Source organism: Formica exsecta, unplaced genomic scaffold, assembly GCF_003651465.1.
Source record: "Formica exsecta isolate Colony F162 unplaced genomic scaffold, ASM365146v1 scaffold116, whole genome shotgun sequence".
Taxonomy (NCBI): domain Eukaryota; kingdom Metazoa; phylum Arthropoda; class Insecta; order Hymenoptera; family Formicidae; genus Formica; species Formica exsecta.
This window is the reverse complement of record NW_021848499.1, coordinates 305,022-328,704: the sequence shown is the minus strand read 5'-3', so window position 1 is coordinate 328,704 and position 23,683 is coordinate 305,022. Positions and strand designations below refer to the sequence as shown.

At 36.2% G+C, this 23,683-nt stretch overlaps 1 protein-coding gene across 4 annotated transcripts in view; it reads right to left on the bottom strand.

Moving 5' to 3' along the window:
- LOC115239367 (zwei Ig domain protein zig-8-like) overlaps window positions 1-23,083 on the bottom strand; it is a 50,864-nt gene extending 27,781 nt beyond the window's left edge. For all 4 annotated transcript variants that reach the window (XM_029813852.1, XM_029813861.1, XM_029813871.1 and 1 more), the window contains exons 1-2: window positions 22,135-23,083; window positions 21,644-21,948 (exon numbers count right to left, since the gene is read on the bottom strand). In XM_029813852.1, the coding sequence (XP_029669712.1) occupies window positions 21,644-21,767 (124 nt within the window). In that variant the 5' untranslated portion in view covers window positions 21,768-21,948; window positions 22,135-23,083. The remainder of the gene's footprint in view (window positions 1-21,643; window positions 21,949-22,134) is intronic.
- Between the last annotated feature and the right edge of the window lie 600 nt (window positions 23,084-23,683).

Sequence of the window (23,683 nt, the reverse complement as noted above, 5' to 3'; positions counted from 1 at the left end):
AGAGAAAGAAACGTCGTCGCATAAGACATATGTCGCGAGAATTCCTGCGAGCCGGTATGCCGTTGAAAATTCCGGAAATGCATGTATCGGTGCCAGACTGCCGGTTTCGACGTTGACGATCGGAGTCGACGGATGCGCGCGACGCTCGTTTCTCCCGGATTTTCGATGCATGCAGAATGCACCGGAGGCGAAACATTATTTACATCTTATGCGTTGGCAACCCCGCGAATTGGAAACCCTCGATGCGCTTTGGCTGTAGCGTTTCGTGAGAAAGCGAGGTCTACACAATTCGCTGCCAACAGTGGAAAACGTTTTCTAGGATGAGCTCTCGTCGCGAAACGTATTGACGCGACTTCATTATTCGAGCGAGAAAAGTCACATCCTCTCGAAACTGTTAAAGTCGCGAAACTTTTAATTTATTCGTAATTTTTATTATATAACGCTAATGTAAAACGCATGTCATTATCATTGTGCATTCTGATTGCAGCATCGGCACAAAAGGACTACTTTTAATATAAAATTTTCATAATGCCAAGCACAGTTAATAAAATTTTGTTATAAAAAGCTGCTTCTGCTTCCTGTGTATTATCTGAAATTTGAAGTAATACATATATATTTCGTGAAAAGGAAAATAACTCCTGTAGCAATATTTTCATAATGGCTAGCAGCGCTGTTCTGAAATAATATTCGCTTCGTTTTTAAAACATGCTTAGCATATTTAATTGGAAAAAGTATCAAGTTAAAATATAGAAAAATATAGCGAAGAATTGCAAAAGAAAAAAAAATCAGAATAAATATGATATTTACTAATTATACATTTTAATGGATACATTTTTGGTCTGTTTCAAATTTGGTATTTATAATAAGCATAATTTACTTTAAAAGCATAATAATTGTTTTGTTCAATATATTATAAACAACTACTGTACAGAAATATATCATAATAACAAATTATTTATTAATATGCCATTAAATTAATCCAGTAACATTTTGGTGCCTTGATAAACAATGTTACTGTTATAATAGCAATTTAACAAAATAAATAAACGTATCCGTTATATGTATATATATATGTATGCATGTATGTATGTATATAATATATAAAAATTAAATATTTATACTTTAAAATTTCTGGCAAAAAAAAATATAAAGTCTTAATGTAAAAAAAATTTTAATTTGCCATTTAAATTCTCGACGAATTATTTTCGATATTAAATATCGTAGGAAAGATTTAGCAAAAAGTATCTCGTCCAGTGCCACGCTCCTAAAAAGAAGACTGCTCTCGGAAAAAGTCGTAAGACGACTAGAAAGATCTCGCGGGAATAATATCCACCCCTCATTGTTCAAACAACTAGGACGAGAGGTTGGGGCAGAGTAAAGGTGGTTGGAAAAACGAGCAAGAAGTAAAAGGCAAAATGGAGAAGGAGAGACGTGCAGCTTCGAGTACAATAGAGCGTCATCTAAGAAGATGTTAGTAAAACATACATCGAATACATCGAATATTTTACGACAAAGTATGACATTCCGAGAGAAAGGATGATGTTCTCTCAAGACGTTTACCAAAAGATTATAAAGTTTATGACAACTGTGACAATAAAATAAGAATATTTTACAGATCAACACGAGACGTATAAAAATGAGATTAATAAAATCATACGTTATATGTATATATTATTACATTATACAAAATGTTCTCTTAAGATAACATAACACACACAAAGATGGTTAACTCCCTGAAATTTTTAAATAGACTATTTAAAAAATAATGTAATAAAGAGATTTCTTATTATCAACAACATAGGCATTTGCGAAATATATTTTTTTTGAAACGTTATGGCACGTATTACTGCAGCATTGTTTGAAACTTAAACGGATTGCACACACAGTCGACTAGCAAAGATCTGTAAACTACTTGGCGGGCTATATCATGAAAGATTATCGAGGAAGAAGAAACTGTCGTTGAAAGAAGTCGTTGAACGACTTGGCGAGCCGCTCGGGAATTACGTTTTCTCTTCCCTTGTGAGCTGACAGGGAAAAGCGATGGGAAAAGCGCGGCTAGACGGAAAAGTCGTAGAGCGCGAGGTCTCGAAGTACGAGGAAATATCCAGAATGTATGTACGTACATACATTCGAAAACCTCGAAAGTACAGCAGAAATTCTGTGAAAACAGACGTCGACGATCGAGGTTGATGGATGCACCGCCTCTCTTCAGCTCGTACGCATTTTAGGGCTCGTCGCGAGAAACCGGGCGCGCGAAGAATGCATCACAAGCGAATGCCACTGAATGTCTGGTTTTTGCTGTCTATAAAATATGCTTGAGTTACTCGCGCAGTGCCGCATATATGGCAAGCATAATAGAATTTTTGATTTCTAGGAAAAAACGACAAGAAGAATTTTGCGCGTTTGTCAGAAATTTTGCAGTTTTTTGGCCAAGTAGTGAGAAGAATAGATTTTCGCAAAGAACTGTTTGATTAAGAACGATAAATATACAATATTATTAGATACGGTACATAAAATGATATACAATCGTGCTTCTATTCTTTTTTTTATTTCTCTTTGAACATATATAATTACATGACTTTATATGACTTTATATATATATTATACCAAATTGTAATAATTTTGGATGCTTTCTTTTTGTAACAGTTTCGGATGATACACGCGAATATTTCCAGGAGATGCATGAGAATTGTAACATTAGTGCAGCGCGAGTGGTCTAATGTCAATTAATGTGCGAAATTGCATAGTATGCTATGGAATTTCATTAAACTTCCAGCAAACTAAAACTATGTGTAATATTGGTACGGCAGACATATCAGGGAAATTATTTAGATCTTTTTGATTCTAAAATGCTAATACACACACATTGCTCCAAATACAAATTATTCTATCAAAATTATTTCTTCCTATTCTCTTATATCCATTTAAGAATTTAGAAAAATACCTTTTATTTACAAAAAGTTATATAAAATACGTGGAATTCCCTAAACATTATTTTATCAACGTTGTTTTTTGTTGACAGATTGCGGTTATCTTGTTTCAATAAAAAGCGACAAAAAAAGTCTAAGAGAAAGTAGCAAAACTATTCTAACCATTCCTCCCATGGTTTCCCAAAATACAGTTCCGATAAAGTTTCTCTGTAGCAGAGCAACATCGAGAATCGATACATTCTTCTTAGGATAAAACACCAGTGGCGATCCAATTTCACCCTCGCGTCGCGTTCTCAAATTCGAGCCTTGCGGATATTACCGTAATCCTTGTATCGAGATACCGTCCGCGCTATTTGGTCCAAGGGTCGCATTGCACCATGTCTGGGCGTTTATATTCGTACGTCCTTTGCATGCGTCTACGAGCGTTTACGAATAAACGTATGTGCATCGCGAAAGTGGGGGTCGACCGTCGTCGTTCTCCTTCTTGTCGTTGCCATCGTCGTCATCGTTGCTCGCGTTGTCGTCCTCGTCCTCGTTCGCTCGTAGCAGCGTCCAATATTTTACGACAAAGTATGACATTCCGAGAGAAAGGATGATGTTCTCTCAAGACGTTTACCAAAAGATTATAAAGTTTATGACAACTGTGACAATAAAATAAGAATATTTTACAGATCAACACGAGACGTATAAAAATGAGATTAATAAAATCATACGTTATATGTATATATTATTACATTATACAAAATGTTCTCTTAAGATAACATAACACACACAAAGATGGTTAACTCCCTGAAATTTTTAAATAGACTATTTAAAAAATAATGTAATAAAGAGATTTCTTATTATCAACAACATAGGCATTTGCGAAATATATTTTTTTTGAAACGTTATGGCACGTATTACTGCAGCATTGTTTGAAACTTAAACGGATTGCACACACAGTCGACTAGCAAAGATCTGTAAACTACTTGGCGGGCTATATCATGAAAGATTATCGAGGAAGAAGAAACTGTCGTTGAAAGAAGTCGTTGAACGACTTGGCGAGCCGCTCGGGAATTACGTTTTCTCTTCCCTTGTGAGCTGACAGGGAAAAGCGATGGGAAAAGCGCGGCTAGACGGAAAAGTCGTAGAGCGCGAGGTCTCGAAGTACGAGGAAATATCCAGAATGTATGTACGTACATACATTCGAAAACCTCGAAAGTACAGCAGAAATTCTGTGAAAACAGACGTCGACGATCGAGGTTGATGGATGCACCGCCTCTCTTCAGCTCGTACGCATTTTAGGGCTCGTCGCGAGAAACCGGGCGCGCGAAGAATGCATCACAAGCGAATGCCACTGAATGTCTGGTTTTTGCTGTCTATAAAATATGCTTGAGTTACTCGCGCAGTGCCGCATATATGGCAAGCATAATAGAATTTTTGATTTCTAGGAAAAAACGACAAGAAGAATTTTGCGCGTTTGTCAGAAATTTTGCAGTTTTTTGGCCAAGTAGTGAGAAGAATAGATTTTCGCAAAGAACTGTTTGATTAAGAACGATAAATATACAATATTATTAGATACGGTACATAAAATGATATACAATCGTGCTTCTATTCTTTTTTTTATTTCTCTTTGAACATATATAATTACATGACTTTATATGACTTTATATATATATTATACCAAATTGTAATAATTTTGGATGCTTTCTTTTTGTAACAGTTTCGGATGATACACGCGAATATTTCCAGGAGATGCATGAGAATTGTAACATTAGTGCAGCGCGAGTGGTCTAATGTCAATTAATGTGCGAAATTGCATAGTATGCTATGGAATTTCATTAAACTTCCAGCAAACTAAAACTATGTGTAATATTGGTACGGCAGACATATCAGGGAAATTATTTAGATCTTTTTGATTCTAAAATGCTAATACACACACATTGCTCCAAATACAAATTATTCTATCAAAATTATTTCTTCCTATTCTCTTATATCCATTTAAGAATTTAGAAAAATACCTTTTATTTACAAAAAGTTATATAAAATACGTGGAATTCCCTAAACATTATTTTATCAACGTTGTTTTTTGTTGACAGATTGCGGTTATCTTGTTTCAATAAAAAGCGACAAAAAAAGTCTAAGAGAAAGTAGCAAAACTATTCTAACCATTCCTCCCATGGTTTCCCAAAATACAGTTCCGATAAAGTTTCTCTGTAGCAGAGCAACATCGAGAATCGATACATTCTTCTTAGGATAAAACACCAGTGGCGATCCAATTTCACCCTCGCGTCGCGTTCTCAAATTCGAGCCTTGCGGATATTACCGTAATCCTTGTATCGAGATACCGTCCGCGCTATTTGGTCCAAGGGTCGCATTGCACCATGTCTGGGCGTTTATATTCGTACGTCCTTTGCATGCGTCTACGAGCGTTTACGAATAAACGTATGTGCATCGCGAAAGTGGAAACGACCGTCGTCGTTCTCCTTCTTGTCGTTGTCATCGTCGTCATCGTTGCTCGCGTTGTCGTCCTCGTCCTCGTTCGCTCGTAGCAGCGTCCGAAGCGACAACATCATCCGCAGCTTCTCGCTATTTCCTGCAGTCTGCAGCGTACTAACAGTAAAATGCAAATAAAATGCAAGTATAAATGCGCCGAGATGGCTTGTAGCGCGTCGACTGTTTACGAAACCACACATTTACGTTCTGTTTTCTCCGACTGGAAGTAACGCCGACAGCATCAGGCTGATGCGGTTCGCGCTTTACACGGCGCGAACTTTTCTACGTAACTCGGCGAATTTTATCCGACTGTTAAGAACACATTCGAAATCGCGAGAGATTCGAGCGATGCTAAGCGAAATTTCAAGCGGCAGTTCTGCTGCTTCTGCGGCTTTTCGTGCGCGGTCGATCGAGAAACACCGTAAAGTAAACCGCGATCTCCGGCTATTAAGCACAGCTACGATTACATTAATATTACGTAGCATACTTCGACTTGTAGTTCTTCTCTCAAACGCTTCGTGAAATTGTGATAATGAAACTTTGCTCGAGCGATCATCCGTAATTTGAAGATATAGCTCAATGTGCACTTCATCGCGCGCGAAATAATGGCGGTATTATCGCGGCGGCATGACAATTACGATGCTCTCTCTTAATCTCTTAGAATACCACTGAGATATTACCGTCGACGATATCACCTCCTGCGTGTTTTTACGAAGAGAGAAAGAAACAATATGCCGCGCGGAGCAGTTAAAAAGCAATGACCTGATGGTGCATACGGATGGGACGGTCGCTCTGCACTACTCTTTATCTCTCTTTCTCTCTCTCTCTCTCTCTCTCTCAATATTTTCGTTTTTTATTCGAGCTAAACACAGCACAGCCGTTTGGGTTTAACCCAGTTTTACGAGAGAAAGGGCAGAGCACAAAATCATACTCGGGAATATATACTCAGCGAAGTAGAATATAGTTATGACAAAAAGAAACAGAAAAAATGAAACAGAATAATTATAAAATAATTTCATTTCGACCTTCGCAATAATAAGGTGTAGAATGTTTCATATATATGTATAACTCCTTGATAAATTTGAAAGTACTCTTTTCTGATCAAAAAAATGAATAAATGACTACTATTTCTTACAACTTTCCATTTTTTAATCCATTAAAGTTTAGCAGAAATTAAAATTGAGACAAAGTTTTGAAATTAATTATGTGAAATAATTTTGTTAATTTATTTTATATTATTATTTTTATATTTAAATTATATTTATATTACTAAGCTTTTTTAAATTTGCGATTAATGACAATAATAAATTATTGTTATGTCTGAGATTAAAACGTGACATACTTAATCTGAGAAATATACTGTATGTTTTTGTAGAAGTTTATTTCGCGAGTGGAATGAGAAACTTTTTTAAAATGGCAAAAGAAAATTTGACACACAGACAGTTCAACTGTAATGATATAACTTTGTAACTTTACTATGTAACATATGTAGATAATGTACAAAGAGGAAATTGTGCAACGTAAAAATTGCAAAGTTTTATTCTACGCATTTTTTTTTTAACTTACGGCAAACATAAAAAAGCGACTTAATACCTTGCAGGCCGCAGTGCAGTTAGACAGACGATCTCGAAAGAGTTAACTTGCGGTTTTAAAAGTTTTGCCCACATCGTGGTCGAACGTGTAAGGCGGTCGATGGGATACGGACGAAAAGAAAAAGAAGACGTCGATATCGATGGAAAAGCGATGAAGTACGCGAAGACATAAGGAAGAAAATATAAGATATCGGGTGTGTAGAAAATTGTCGGGCGTTCTTGCGCGCTGATCGATATTTGCTTCACGTTTCGTTTCTTTGATACATAGTCTTTATTGATGCCATTAACGTGTCATACATTCCACTCGTGATGTACATTGCTATTTTAAAATTATATGTATTACAAATTATAATGGTAGATATAATAAACGGTTAAAACGTAATAATTTTAAACTGTATTCTTTCACATTAACTTAAAATAAATGTAAAATAACAGAAATATGTTTTTATCGAATTGGCTTTTATCGTTGCTTAGAGCATTTATTAACGATTAGACTTATTTTTTAAGGTCATTATTATTATTCTAACATTTTATAATATGATTTCTATTATCTGTTATCTGAGAAATTTTTCTTTCTTCATTTTCCTTATTCTAATCATTATACAATCCGCTTTAAAATATTATAAAATTAGCAACAAATGTTAATGTTCGTTATTTGTGCCGATTATACCTTTAATTTATTGTTATTGTTAATATATCGAGTTTCCGCGTACAATTTACGTAACTGTATTGGCATTACGCCATTTTTACGGGACAAAAAGGCGCGTGATGGATGAAGTGTGGGCGAGCGTTCTTATGCTGCAAAATTTATTTTACCTCTGCGGTCGCGCCTCGACTCGGCACGGGGGTGAGCCGCAATGGTGTAAAACATTATTCTACATTACACTTCACAAAGGTGGAGAGCACTTGGTAAATTATTCCAGCGGCTTCTTCTTGCCGGGTCGTAGGTGGCAGCGGCGGCGGGAACGGAGAGGTTCAGCACGCGTGGAATTGCAGTCGGCGGGATTGCCGCACGAGTGCATTATCCGCCTGAATTATCGCGTGTTTAATGACCAGAGTTTTGGATAAAACAAGATTTTAGACAATCTCGCATATTCAGGAACACAGCTTGTCGTGTTTCCCATCTAACGGTCTGTCGCACGTTGACTTTTACTACTAGATACTGTCAATATAATGAGGTAAATTTCTAAACGTTGGCTTTCATTATCTTATATTTTTAATAAGATTAATTATATGTTTTTCTTTATATTTATATTGTAATATATGTGTTAAATTATTCGAAAATTTTTCAGATCACTTTTTCCATTTTGAATAAAAATAGACGAATCGTTATTGCGGCATAGAATATCTATCAGCAATGGATGTTTTGTTAGAAGAAAAAAAGACAACATTTATCATCTTAACATTCTGCCTATTTTTATTTCGCACTCGGAGCAATTTATCAGATGATATTGCGAACGATGCTTGCACATTTGCTAATAAAATTACATGCTTTGTCTGCATTTTAATAACGCTTCGATAAAGCACAAAATCTATTATTGTTTGCACTTACATAGATCTAATTTTCTCGCTCGTAATATTAAACAATATTACATCAGTGCTTCTCTATTTTTAAAGTCTATCACCGCGTTATTCAATGTGAAGCTCCGTGACTTGATGTCACGTTGAAAACTCCTTGAGCCGGATAAATACGTTAAAGGCAGGCACGACTTTGCGAAAATGTAAGCGACGTTCCTGAAATACCGAAATGTCATAGCGATGTAGTCAAAAGCCGAAGCTTCCAGCAAAATAAAAAGAGGTGTATCTCTCCGACGAAAGAGGAAGAGAGAGCTTGTTGGTCGAAGATTATTGACCCAGCACTCGTTCCGTGTGCTTGAAACGAGGAGGGTACGGCTTTTTGTGCGCCATAAAGTGCCGACAAGTAATCTAGAAAAGGGCCGAGCCTGATTGAATCAAACCGACGACGAAGGTGACGTTGCTTGCCAGGACAGCCTCTGAAGATAGAGGGGCTGATATTAATATGAAATTGCTCCCGGGCCTTCTTGTGCGCCTTGGGGATACCTTACGCGCAAAATTACCCAGAGTTATGACGGCAATCAGGTATTTTCTAGCCACTCGCATAGCTGCCGATCCAGAAGAAAATTTATAGGATGTGACGACGTATAATCAAATTCTCTTCACAAAATTTAAATGAACATCTGTTGTTTAATGTAGATAACGCGTGTTTCTCACAAGATCTAGAATGCATCTTTTTCATTGTCAATTACACGCGTGTCATTTGTAATAAGCGTTACCTTCCTATTACCGTGATATGTTCTGAGCAAAATAATTTTTATTAACTGTTTGTACATTTTTTATGTTTATTAAAAATGTCCATCAAAACAAACATTAATATGTATATATATATATATATATATATATATTTTGCCTGATGAATAAGTTCACATTTTTATCAAATAAATATATATTGATTAATCTATCAAGCTCGTTCTTCCAGATTATTATCATTACTTGAACTTTTGCATTTATAAGCGCGTCAAAGAGTCGCAATTGAGCCTGTAGCTTTCGAGACATCAAATGAAACTTATTCCTGTGAGAAATAAAACGGAACCCTCATTAAGAACTTTTTTTGCTTTTTTCATTCGTGAACAAAGAATCTAGCGATCTTAATGCGTCTTTAATACTTAAGGATCGATTGACCGAACCTAACTTGGCGTTTTCTTTCTTTCTGTGGAATTTTAAGGATCTTTGCGTCTCTTGCTTTTTGTCTAGTCATATTCAAGTCTCGTTTACTCGCGCTTTCCTTCCCCAAACGTTTTCGTTTGTTTCAACGGTGTATAACGCGATAGAAAATAATTAAAATTTTAGTCGAAATCATAGTGCGCGAATTTTAAGATACCGTAATTGTTTAAAAATTGCAGCAAGCAAATTCTATTTTTTCAATGCTAGGGACTTTGAATTAATTTTAATTTTAATTTTGTATATCATACGTCACGTGCATACTTTGCAGCATATATTTCGCTTAATTTAATTTGTTTTCTCGCGCACATACTTTTCCATATTTAACATGTACTCACGCTAAGTGGTATTCATCTCTTTTTATTACATCGAACTTTTTCATGCAAACGTTATTTTCTGCATCGTTACATTTATCACATACGGGCGAGCCATTTTCGTAAAATTTTATACGTGCTATCCGAGAGAGAACAATTATCAGATTGTGGTATTGTTTTATTAGACAGATTATCATTTTTTTTCTATTTTATTATGGATATGGAACCTCTTTCGAAGATCCGTAAAATGCTTCCGAATCAAATTTAAAAAGCACCACGAGATATTTGCCGCGATATAAAGCTGTTTTACTCTCTGACGAGAGGTGATTTCCACTATATTGTTATTCGTCAGCTCCACCATTTTAAGTATCGGTAGTTAAATTCGGCACAAGAATCGAGGACAAAGAGCGGAGAGAAGTCGCGCCAATCCCTCGAAACGTTTCGCGAGGATATACGTTTCCGCTCTTCTAAGAAGGGAATATAAGAGAGATGAACAGCATTCTTGTGACTTTCCTATCGCGTCACGATGACATTCCCACAAAATTCTCGGAGGGTGGTTGTGGCAGACACGGTTTCCATACTACTTCTTTCATCTTACGGAAGAAAATTTAATTTTGTTCCCGTCAGTGTCGCGCGCGCACGCCGATATTATCGCAAAACGGTTTTTATGCGATCAAAACAAAGGGATCTTCATTCTTAATAAAAGTATATCATGGAAAATATCTCTCGCTTTGGCGTATTTATATAAAAAAGTGAAGTGCGAGCAGAAATTGATTTGTGTATATTACTTTTAAATTTAATATACATAATTTATATGTAAAGAAAAACAAGATAGAAATTTAATTTAATATTATCTTCAGAACGAGAAAACCTTTATAAAATTCTTTATAAAATTTTTTCCCAAGAATTGCATATATTCATAGAAATACTGTGCACTTGTTGGCACAGCTCCAATATTAATCTTACAAAAGTTGAGGAAACATGATGGAAAATTAATGTCTTCCCTAAAATATTAACACTAAGAGAAACACGACTCCAAATTATCTATTTATGCCGTTATTGAAATATATTACAAACGGATACTGTTTATACATGCTACACAATATTCACTATTAGAAAGTCTCCACAAATTACATAATTACATAATATAGTTACGTACATATTTGCGAACCATATTTATACACGCGAAATGCGATTTTCCACATATTGATTGAACGATCGCGGTTAGCATTGATACCCTTAAAAACGAGGATATTCTATATCGATCATTGTACAATAAAACGGCAACATAAAAATGCAAAATGAGAAAAAATTGAATCACTTCCAAAAGCAAATGATTTCGAGAGCAAAATGCGGTAGTAGCATTTTTATCGTTCGCCTCGATGATCGGTGTCGATCTATATAGGTATAGGTCAATGTAATATAGTAGTCATTATAATGACCTCGGTCAGAAGTAAGATTCGCGCGCACTTGTTCAATAAATTCGTTTAACGATGGTATTAAGGCATACCTTACAGAGCACGTTTTCCGAAGGAACGCTGGTATCTCTGCACCGGTTTTATGTCTTGCCGCAACAATGCACTTACATGGATGCTTCCGACAGGAACTCATCAATGTTAACGACATTTTATGTACGCGGAAATGGAATTGCCGCATCATGAAGATTCTATCGAGTGCTGGAAGCCGTGTTTCTTTTGATCGCGATTTTTCCTTTACACGCGAAATAAAAGCGAGAAAGATCTTTCTTTTTTTAAAATTCTTTCTATTGTCTAGTGCTTTGGTAAGTTTGCAAGGGGTGATTCTTATCAAGGATCAAGGATTTCGCGTTCACGCGAATAGATCATTGAGAGCTTGCGCTCAATAAAAAGTAACGATTATTCTTGTATTATGCTATTTCTGATAGATATACACACATAATTCGTGTGACACGACAATGCTATGTTTCTTTTATTTGTACATTCCCGTTCTTAATTTAGATTTTTTGCGTATAAATAATCTTTTATGGCATATTAATATGTTTGATATTGTTCTTCTGTTTATACCCGAGAAGAGAGATAAAATTGAAGTAGATATCTTTTTATCGATAAAACCGGTAATATGAATAAGAGAATTATTTTAGTATAATTATTATAGTATATATTGAAGAAAAAGTAATAATAATTGTAATATTTATTATATGAGTTAATTAAAAAGCACCCATATGTAATTCAAGCATATTTAATTTTTTTCTATTAAATTGGTAAATAAATTTAATTCCAATAAAAAAGAATATTTCTCGATAGTCACTCATTCAATGGAAACTGCCTCGCAACGGAATCCTCTTTTTTTGTGATATCCGCCATGTACTTTCAAATACTCAACTCATCATTGTCAGTACATGGTGCATGTTAGCCGGCGAAACTCATCGATAGAGCGAAGCATATTCGTCTTGCACATCGATCTATTTTCATTCCGAACACCGCCCCTTCGAATCAACGGAATAGCTTACTCCGTGCCAAAACAGAAGGGCGCGATCCATTTTCATTTTCTCCCAACTTTCAACTCACACGGCACGGCGACAACGCTGCAACCGACAGATAAAAAAAAATAATTACCCTATTTCTTTTTACACGCGTGCGCGAATGAAATATTTTGCTCATCGTGTCAATTAGTAAAGTTTCCGAAAAATGTGTGTTTTGCTTAATTATTACCATTTTCGTTGCCTCTTCAATTGCAAGTATGCTTTCGTTGCATGAAACCTTGTTACTGAAACCTCGATCCTCGCCGACCTCACAAGAACAAATATTTGTTCTCTACCGCGAAGAGTAATGATAACTCACAGTGATATGTACGAATGTTATATGTATAAACGCACGAAGTTGTGGTTACGTTCTCCTCTCTATCTCTTATCCACGTCTGTTTAGCAAAATATAATATGATACAAAAATAAATAATAACGGGCAAAATACGTAGAAACTAATATTTCTCTCTCTTGAATTCCCAATCGTAAAAAAAAGAAATGAATTTTTGGCAGCATGATCTATCTTTGTCCGTGCATCTGATTTTGTTATAATAGACTGCAAATTATGCGTATCATAATTGTACCATTTCCATGTATTATTAACAAAGCTCATTTTCGAAATAGCAAACACAAGTACAGTATCCATGACTATAATCCGACTCGTGTAACAAAGTTGCCATCGTCAAAGAAGTAGAACACTAAATAACAGGAGCAAATAGCTCGAAGTAGAATTGGAAACGTTACGTTTAAGACTCTCAAAGAAGCTCCGATTTAATTAGACGGAATAGCATGGAGGGACAGAGGATGGAAGGGAGAATAAGAGAAAAGAATGGGAGGAAGCTTCTTCGCGATTTCCTCATCAGAAAGACAAATGAATGGAACGGTTCTTCGTTGGACGTAAAAACGTGCACCTGCATTTCTCTTTTATTATAGCATCTCTAATATATATTGTCACCGTTTCCGCGTGATACATGGTACATGCATGTTATAAAGAGTGCAATTTGAATCATCTTTGAATTATTATATAACATTTTTGAATTATTATATAACATTTTTTAGTGGAATTTTTCACTTTAATTATTTTCTACAATACGCCATTGCAATATAGAGAACAGAGATTAAATTCTATATGGCTCAGGAGACCTGTTAATTTTCAAAGAAATAAAACAGTAATACATATATTATTATTAATGTAAAAGTATATTATCATAATTTTTTTTTAATGGGAACATTTATCCTTTTCTAATTCAATTATAGAGATTTATTCCGCCAATAGATCAACTGTCCTTATTTAGCACGAAATTGCGAATATCAAGGTGAAGAATTTTGCGAGACGTATCCATGTCTCGACAATTCGTCGCAGAATTTTCTTAATAATAGCTGTGTCGCGTAACGCGGTGTGAATAAATTATCTCTTCGACGAGCCATTAAAAAGTCGAAAAAAGTTCTTATTATTCTGAACTGAGAAGCGGCACGTAGTTTGGAAAGTAGGTAGCCGAAGAAAATTGCTGACAACCGCAAACGTGTCGTCGCGATAAGATACCGGCAATCTTAACTCATAAGCCTCTTAAGAGCTTTGCTGTTTAATTAAATGGGCGAAAATAGAAATATAAAAAAGATTCTTTTATATACATCCAACGTATGGCGGAACTTTGAGAAGTCGCTGCCGAAGTGCAATTTGGCTCTCGCGGCTTAATGATCTTCTTGGATGTGGAAAATTGTATTTTCGAGAATAGTTCATAAAAGAATCGCGTAGTTAGTACTAAACGCAGTTATATCGTTCCTATTTCTCAGCAAAATTTTTAAAGAGTCTAGCGGTTTCTTCTGAATAACGCAGAGCCACTTCTAGATACACCGTCGATTTTCGTCGGAGGAAGACCGACGACGAAGATCCGTTTCTCTCCGAGAAATATTGCATCGAGCGTTCGTATTTCCGATGTAAACTCTTTGGGATGCAAATTTTCCTTTCCTGCGTCTGCTTGTATCAGGCCTTACAGCATAATAAAGAAACGTATATCAAGATGAAGCATCTTCTTCCCCTCCACTCGTCGATCAATTTGCTTTACCTTTCGCATCGCCTGTTTCCCTGACATCAAAAAATTCCGACGACATAACGCATATCGGGGAATTGTAAAATTTTATTCATATATCTAACATTAGTAAATGCGTTGACAAATTTACTTTGTGCAAAACGGTGAACGACGGAAAGAACTGTTCAGGCGCACGTTCCATTAGATTACTCTTTCTCTCACTCTTATTCGCCTTTAAAATTTTTTCCGTTTTCATATTCGCGTTATATATATATATATCTCTCTCTCTCTCTCTACGAAGATAGAATTATATATTATTTCGTAAATGATGTGAAAAGGATCGTCGATTCATCATGTAAATCTCTACTCGCTGTCAGAATTTGTTCGAAACTCACGTCTAAAAATAATCTTTATCCATCCATGTTTTCGACAAGTGAAATTATGTTGCAATTAAAATGTGAATTATAATATTGTACTAAACTATTAATTAAAAATTTTTTAAGAGAATTTTTCAAGAAGTTTATCACATATTTCGTGATAAAATTTTTAGATAAATTCTCTCGGAGATAAAATAGTTTATTATAACATTTTCCGATTTGTATTTTAATTATGTTTCAATCAAATACTTCAATCAAAAAACGTTAAAAATATATTTTAATATCTTATAATCCTCTTGCCAATTTTAATAATATGTGTCCGAGATTACAACGTTGATGAATCCGGAACATAGTATAAAGAATCCAGTATGCATTATCATGAATCAATAGTAATAACAATCTATGACCATCAATTGCAATTTCCATAGTGCTTATATTACAAGTTTAAATATGATTTTTAATTAATATTTAAATTTATATAAAAAATTTATTTTTTAAAATATATATTGCACAGAGAAAATGGATAGATAGTACAGTATGCAAATTATGAGACGCGGTTGGCGTGTAAATTATAAGAACGAAGTGCTTTGCAGAAATATGAAATGGAGAGATTTCTTATAAGCCGAAAGACTGAAATGTTCCGAGGCAGTGGAAAATATTGATATCGAAAGGAAGGAAAATACGATCGAGTTGGGAGAGTCGTTTTTTTTTTCTTTCCTTTCAGAATAGCAGTCTCATTATAAAGACTAATGGCACGATAGCTTGTACTGTGTGAATGATGGAGCTCTTTCTCGATATTCTTCATTCACTACATTGAGATTAGCTTCAATTGTTTGAAATTCAAAACATTTTGCTAAAGTATGTTATACCTAGTAGTATTTTTTACAAATGCCAAATATCTCAAGTTTCTACTCTTGTGTCCGCATATATAAAATATTCGTATTAACTTCTGCAATGGTTCAATGGAGAACATTAAATCGTTCTCTACATCTTCGCCTATAACGCGACGAAATGCTTGAGCAAACTTTCTTGGACTGAGTCAGTTACAATTATGAAAGCTCTTTTTTGGAAGATAGAAATGTTTTATCGTTTCCCGGCACCGTGCCGTCCTTTCACTTGTTGAACGCGAAAAGCTCCGTAGAACTGTAGATGTGAGATATTCACTTTTCTCTTAGCAAGCATATATATACATATACGTACACACACACATACATTTTTCTCTGCTGGTGATCTTACCGCCTTCGATGAAGGATGTTACGATCAGAGACCGTCATCGGCTCACACGGCTGATCCCGTTATAAATTTCGGATTCGTTGGCGGAGCGTAACCATATTTCCCAGTCCACCGCCGGAGGAGGATGGAGAAAAAGCTCGTTTGATATTGGCGATATAGCAGCACCGTAAATTGCGCTTTGATATATCATGACGCGGCCGGTGGATATTGCTCGCGCAACGTTATTCTCAGTCTGATCTATGTGTGCGCTCGTTGCCGCCGGGACTTTTTTGAAAAACGCCTGACAAGGTGGAAACAAAAATATTTGCACGGCGGATTGGCCGGTGATAACATGTAACAAATATCGATCCACGTTAACCGCGGCTACTGCGAATTGATGAATTCTTATTTTAACGGAAAATCTATTATTCGTATCATATAAATCAAAGAACGTTTACCCGCTCTCGTAGGATTTAGGAATTCCTTTTACGTTAGGTTAATCACCGTAAGCAGATGTGTTGTAGTTATCTCTCGTTCTGCTAAAATTTATTCTTTACAAACCTAAGTTATGCAAACGTGCGAAGTGTCTCTGTCACACCCTGCAGTTTACAAAATGATTAATGTCACACAACACGGTTAATTTTTTTGAAGACATTTGGGTCTATTCAAATCTGTTGATTTAATTATTTTAAACACCCGCAGCTTTGATTCCCTTGAGATAATTAATCTCGCGTATCGATTTTCTACAAAGTCATGTCCACAACTAGGTCATTTGGGGAAGACGCGTAGCAGAATCAAGTTGATGAAACCATATTTAATTAACGAGTAACGCCTATTAATTAGGCAGCTTAAAGTATAATCCATTTTCCTAGGTAGCGGACCGGATCTCGTTTCTTCGCACAGCGCCGCAAAAATGTTATTAACGTGAAAATTTATGTTTCTTTCGCTCGCGCCGCGTCCGTTCCAATTTCATAAACAATAGAGGTCCCGCGTTATATTGTCAAAAGCAATATAAATCTTTTGATTAAAATGTCGTAAAACGTTCTCTCTCCACCTAAAAGAAAATTTATTCATACACGTGTCACACTTATATTTGAACTAAAAATCGAACAACGAGTTTTTAATGAAGGAGCTTGCAGCTAAAAGATGATGGAAATGGATCGATCACGGCGAGATTGTACGCGGGCTAAATTGCGGCACCGCATTTAGGCGGTGCTAATTAATTAAGTATCTTAGAATAAAACTCTCGTATTCCAAGGCTTTGCAGAACCACTAAGAAAACTTAACAGCATGGGAAAAAGGACTCTTTGTCCGTTCGTTTCGCTTTCCATACAATGCGACGAATTTTCCATGAGTTTATTCGCCATTAATCGCCAAGTTGGATTTCATTGTTTGTATTGGTCGTCAAATCACGACGTCCCGATCGATGTAACACTGACGAATGCAGCGAGTTATCGAAACGTATATTGAATGTTTGCAGACTTCGCAAATGCCTCGCGGATAAAAGTTTGTATTTCTGAATACCAGTCTATGAAAGTTCGTCTCTCCTTCCCTTTTCCGTCGCCCTTTCCTTAACCAAAGCACCTACTTGTAAGAATCTTATCGAAGGCGTTACTTCGGAATAAACTTCCGATCGGATCAGAGATTTCGGAAGAAGTAAAAAAACACATCGCGGTGCGGCCCAGGGCCGCAACGAAGCCCGGGGATTTAGCCTTTTTACGACGAAAGCCGACGGCGTCCGATAATCTGTTAGAATAATGATCTTTTCTTAAGATCGGTAATGACGATAATAACTCTATGTATAATCTGGGGTTTTGCAAACCGTGTAGAGTGGGATTAAATATGTACGCAAAACTTGATTAGATTATTTAAGTATCGTGATGACTTAATTAGTCATTTTGCAGAAATAAATTTCTACTTTTCTTTATACATAAAGTAAAATATTATTTATTTAAATAATAACACTACATTAATTATAAGATGTTTTAATAAAAAAATATATCTATCCGGTTAATATTCTACAAACCCGTCAATATACTTTTCTCTATTTTCTTTCATGTTATCAATATTGCTAAACATCATGCATGCTTACTAATCATTTAATTTTTAATGTCGTTACGGATAACATTATATTCGCAAACACATGTTTATATCTAATTCGAAATTGATTAAATCGACGATACGATGTACTTTGCAATATTTGAGCGCAATCGCATTTTCATCCCTCGTACACATTCAGGTCTGTGTATTGCATCATATGATGTTTCTAAGCTCAAAGTCTCAAAGAGAAATCGGAACGCAAACTTGGATCGAGCATTTTACTCGCAGTGACGGAAACATCACGTCGTTAGTTAAACTTAATCCTACGACGCAAATATTGATGGTGAATACAAAATCACAGATTACGACGAAGCGAAGCGGCTTTCGATCTTAAGCGGCGTCGTTTGAATAAAACATCAATCTCGAATAAATGTGAGAGTCGCGAGGTATCGAGTTTTACAATTTACGTCCCGCATACTTAACCGCGGCCTCATGTATAAATTATGGCTAATCGTATTAAGCGACAGCCGACTCAGCTGCTCGGAAAGAGCATCCGATAATAATTAATGCCGGTAACTTTGACGAAGACGATGACACGATAGATGCAAATCTCTTAGCAAGTCAGAAGCATGAATTATCTTAGCCGCGAGCAACCTTGACGCTCCGGATACGTCGAGAATCGATTTATGGAATCGGAAATAGCGAGGAAAGTAATTTCGACGCGTTACTGAAAATCGTCACGTGCAACAGTCAGAAAATTGCCATTTAATGTAGAAGAATTTATTGATATATCAGCTATTCGCATAATATTCCGGATGTATTGTATGTACACGTATGTGTATGGCTGTTCGCGCTTGCATGCGCACCGATTCGCTTTTTTTCTTATTTTGAGTCACGTGCCATCGAACCGCGACGTGGAACATCTACAATTTTCAATTTCCTAATGGATATGTGCAGTAACTACACGTTACTCAGCCACGATCATTCAGTTGGGCTGATTGAAAATTGTGGCCGCAAAGCGTATCAAGGAATCGATACGTTGACTGAACTATTCGGTAATACATACATCCGCTTTTGTACTGTTACTTATATTGTAGGAAGAATTTCGTGATAATATTACAGAATATATGATTATGTTTTTGCTCGAAGCTATATGATTAGATTCGATGTCGTGATGTGCAACATTTTTCTATATTAAAACGTTTATGTAAAATACAGAGAAGAGCAAAAATACAAAATAGAAAAAAAAATTGTAAAGACGTATATATTAATTTTACAACAAAACTGCAAATTCTTTTCTCTCTCTCTCTCTCTCTCTCTCTCTCTTTATCTAAAAAATCAATTATTTTATTATATTCTGGAACATCTCGGTTCGATTTTTAATGTCTATAACACGTTATTTCCTTTGCATAAAATAAAGATATAGTGTTGCAAACATTATATTATCACACTTTTATATTATATCTACGAAGCGAATGGATGTCATCACGGAAAGTATGAGTTATAGATGACGTGCGATGAGACGCATAAAAGTGAGTAAAACGCAAAAGAACATACAAGAAAATATATACTATATATATAATAACAATATATATTGACAAACAAGTAATAGACTTAATATGGTGTGCATTGCAATGTATCACTTAATAAAAAATTACAACTTTTTACATAGAGAGAAATATGCATAATTTTAATGTATGAACGCACGTAATGCTACGTATACACGCACGTGTATACGATAGCTATCAAAGTGCAACCATTTCACAGTTGTTTGCGCAGCATTAGTTTTGATATTATTAAATCTATATTATATGCATATTTATTAGCAACGAAAGAAGGAAAATAAAAATAAACAAAATAAAGATTGGTTCGTTAAAAAAGTATGTCAAATTCTATCTATGAATTTATTTTGCACAATAAAGATGATTATTATTATTTTAATTTATATATATAAAGCTTGACCGTAAATAATGCATGTTGCAGTAAATAAAATTATTTGCGTAAGATTTTATGAAGCTCAGAGAAAATTGCGCTGATTCGCGCTGATACGAGTGATAGCGGTCTGATGATAGTCAGACCGGAGAGCGCGGTTGTAAACACGTCGCTTCACATGTTGTCCCCGGCACAATATTACGTCGACGGCGCTACTGCATCCGCGTTTATGGTCTAAATAACAGGGTTGGCATCTTGAAGCCAGTTGCACTCGCGGCGAGATCTTTACTCTTTTTCGAGATATGACGGTACTTTTCTCAATTCGTAAAGCCACGCTCGTAAAATTGGCTGGTTTCAGGCACGCAATCTTTGAAACATTTATAAAATGTTCAAATGTGTAGTGAAATGTATAATAATAATTCTATCAATAATTATAAAATATATTAATAATTTGCATGCAATAAAAGTATTATATATCGAGAATTATATTCAATAAACAATTAATAAATATTGTTCTATTGGCGCGACTAAAATAATCGAATTTGTATTAATTGGAATATAATTAGCGATGGAGTGCCTCCTGCAAAAGCGATCTGACAGAACATCCGTCTTGCTACTACAAATCATCACATTGAATAAATACAAAACCGTCGAGCGGAGAATTTATGATCCTATACGGAACATACAATAGCATCGATTCTGCCTCGCGCATCGCCTTAACGTACAAAAAATTTCTTCGAAAGTTTATCACGGCGCCGCAACAACGTTCGCCATGTTTGCCAGGCGGTGTTTATCGAATGGAAAAATATGCTCGTGGCAATTCCATTAATGGTCGCGGTCGGATTCGCGCACGACGTTACGCTGTAAAAGCTGTTCCAGATAAAAGAGGGTGTCGAATGCATGCTTTTTAAAGCGCTGCACGCATTTTCCTCCGACGTTGTTATTTCGCCGCAACAACATTTGCCAAGTCATTATTGTTGTCCCGCGCATGTTTTTTTTTTTTTATATGGCTGTTTGTCAATTTACGAATAAATATGTACGCGCGTTACATTTTAACTCCGCACTTTTACTCTTTAACAACCGTGTTTTTTTATTCAAACGAGACGTATGTTCACTGTTTGACGGAAACGGAAGAGGGCAGAATTTTTATAGAAATTACACAATGTATCTGATATAATATACGCTATATCAAACGATTATTGTTTACTTGAAATTAAACAATGCATCCGTCAAATCTAAAATATGTTCACTTTTGCGTCCAAGTTTTGCGACGTTTTAAATCATTACTAAATTAGCTTTGTTACACAAAAAATTATTTTAACAAATTATTTTAACAAATTTATATTTAAAAAAATATTTATACAAATTATTCTGATGTAAATATTTAAATATATTTTAATTTTATATTGCTCGACTTATCAGTCTCTTTTCAAGTAAACAATCTAATACGTCTTAAATTACAATATTTTCTAGCAAAGATAATTTTTTCAACGTTTGCTTACCATGCAGCAGGATGAAGAGAAAGAAAGCGCAGATCATTTTGAAAGATTTGTACCAACTGGCCCCATTGTCATTATATTGTAAATCCATTCCGAGTGCTTTTATAGTAAATCGTTTTCGGTACATTTCACAGCAATTGCTTCTTCGAAGTTGCAACAATCTGACAAAGGCGATATATCTTCCTAGTTGACGATAAAAAAAATTCCATTTTGCTCACAATTAATAACAGTAGCAACACTTATTACATGATCACATTGTTTCTATCAGTCAGTGACAATATTTTGCATAAGACGATTAGATTATTCATCTTGCAAACAAAGCAATATAGAATTAATGCTTTATCTTCAATACGTAAAAGAGCACTTATCATTATTTATATATATTAGTTATATATATCATAATATTAATGTGTAGAGAGTATTTATATGATATTAATAAATTTCAAAAAAAAATAACACATTAAGCAGATTTTTTCAAAAGATATTTAAATTACCTGAGATAAAAACATTATTCACCAACGCGATAAAGTGGAATTTTAAAATGACTATTTTTATGCACAGTATTCATCACGAGATATTCACAAAATATCGATCACGCGAAAGCGACCACGTGCCCGTTTCTATTACGATTTATTACATTCGTTTTACATGCGTTTTCTATACGTAAAGAAACATGTTATTCACGCATGTATATTTGGTAAATAATAAAAAAACATTCATGCCTAATAAATCAATCGCGTTGTAACGATCAGTCCCGCACTCGTCGAATCGAGTCGCGTTTCCGCGTCTAATCTTTAAAGTCGCTCGGTGCACTTGTTCGTCGTTACACCATCGAATGTATCGTCCATTATCGAGAGGAAGCATCTCACAAATCTGTGTTCACAAGCAGCGAATGTACCTTTCCTATCAACTGTCACGGACTGTGAATGACGGAGCGACAAGTCTCGCGTAATCACACAGAGAGAGAACCGGCGCGCCACTAAATCCTTCCAGCACAGCTGGTCCAGTACTTCCACGTGGGCGGTTACAGTTCTCACGCGAGATGCATCTTCACGAGGATCCGGTGACGCCAGTGTGTGACTTACGATCGTGCGAAAGGACTAGATGGTTTCGCGCGTTACTTCCGTCCCTCTAAAATGCCGTTCATTCATCATACCGCACTCATACTAACGCGTCGCGGCGCGAACACCTTCACGTACAGGCGTAGGGTAGAAAGAGGGATGGGGAGGGTGGCAGAGGGTGTCGTGCATCCAGTGTCGTGTATGCACCGTTCGCGAAAGTCCACCGGCAGGTGGAGAGGTGGGATACGACGAGGGGTCGGGAGAGGAGATTGCAAGAGGGGTAGGCAAGAGATCTATAAGGGGGTAGGAAACGAGAGGGAGAGATAGGTGCGTAAAGAGACCGTTGGGCGAAATGCTGCCGTGGTGGAGACCGCGACCCAACTGCGCCAGCGCTTAGCTAGATATCAGCCCCCGACCACCGACGTCAACTCTTACCACCACCACCGCCCCCCCTCGCGCGCGCTGCGATGCCCAACCATGCTGACTCGCACCCACCCTACATGCCACCCTATCATGCGCTGCTGTCATAGTCCCACCGTCGCGTCGTCGGCTGGTTGATTGTGAGAAGGGCCGGCGTCCGCGATGGCATTTCCATTGCTACTGCGAGCATTGTCGTCGTTGACTTTTGTCGCCGGCGCCGTCACACGTTCTTGTGTTACAGAGTTATTAAAGTTGTTAGCTGGATAAAGGCGCGTGTAAGGTTACAAAGTACTGTTATTACCTGTCCCGAGATTACGAATGTTGTTCGTGATATTTAACACCGGCGGCGCTCGAACGTTACCGGGTATCGACGTTGAAGGAGAATTTATTAGCTTGGCTCGGAAATGTTTCGGGCATTGACAGTTTTCGGATATTGCACTTATGTAACGCTTTTTCAATGGATTGCCATTTTGGCGTGCTTGATGATCGCGCTTAATATACATGTTGATCGTTGATAGCGTGGTTATATATGTCGATAATATTTGCATTTTAATTTACAAAA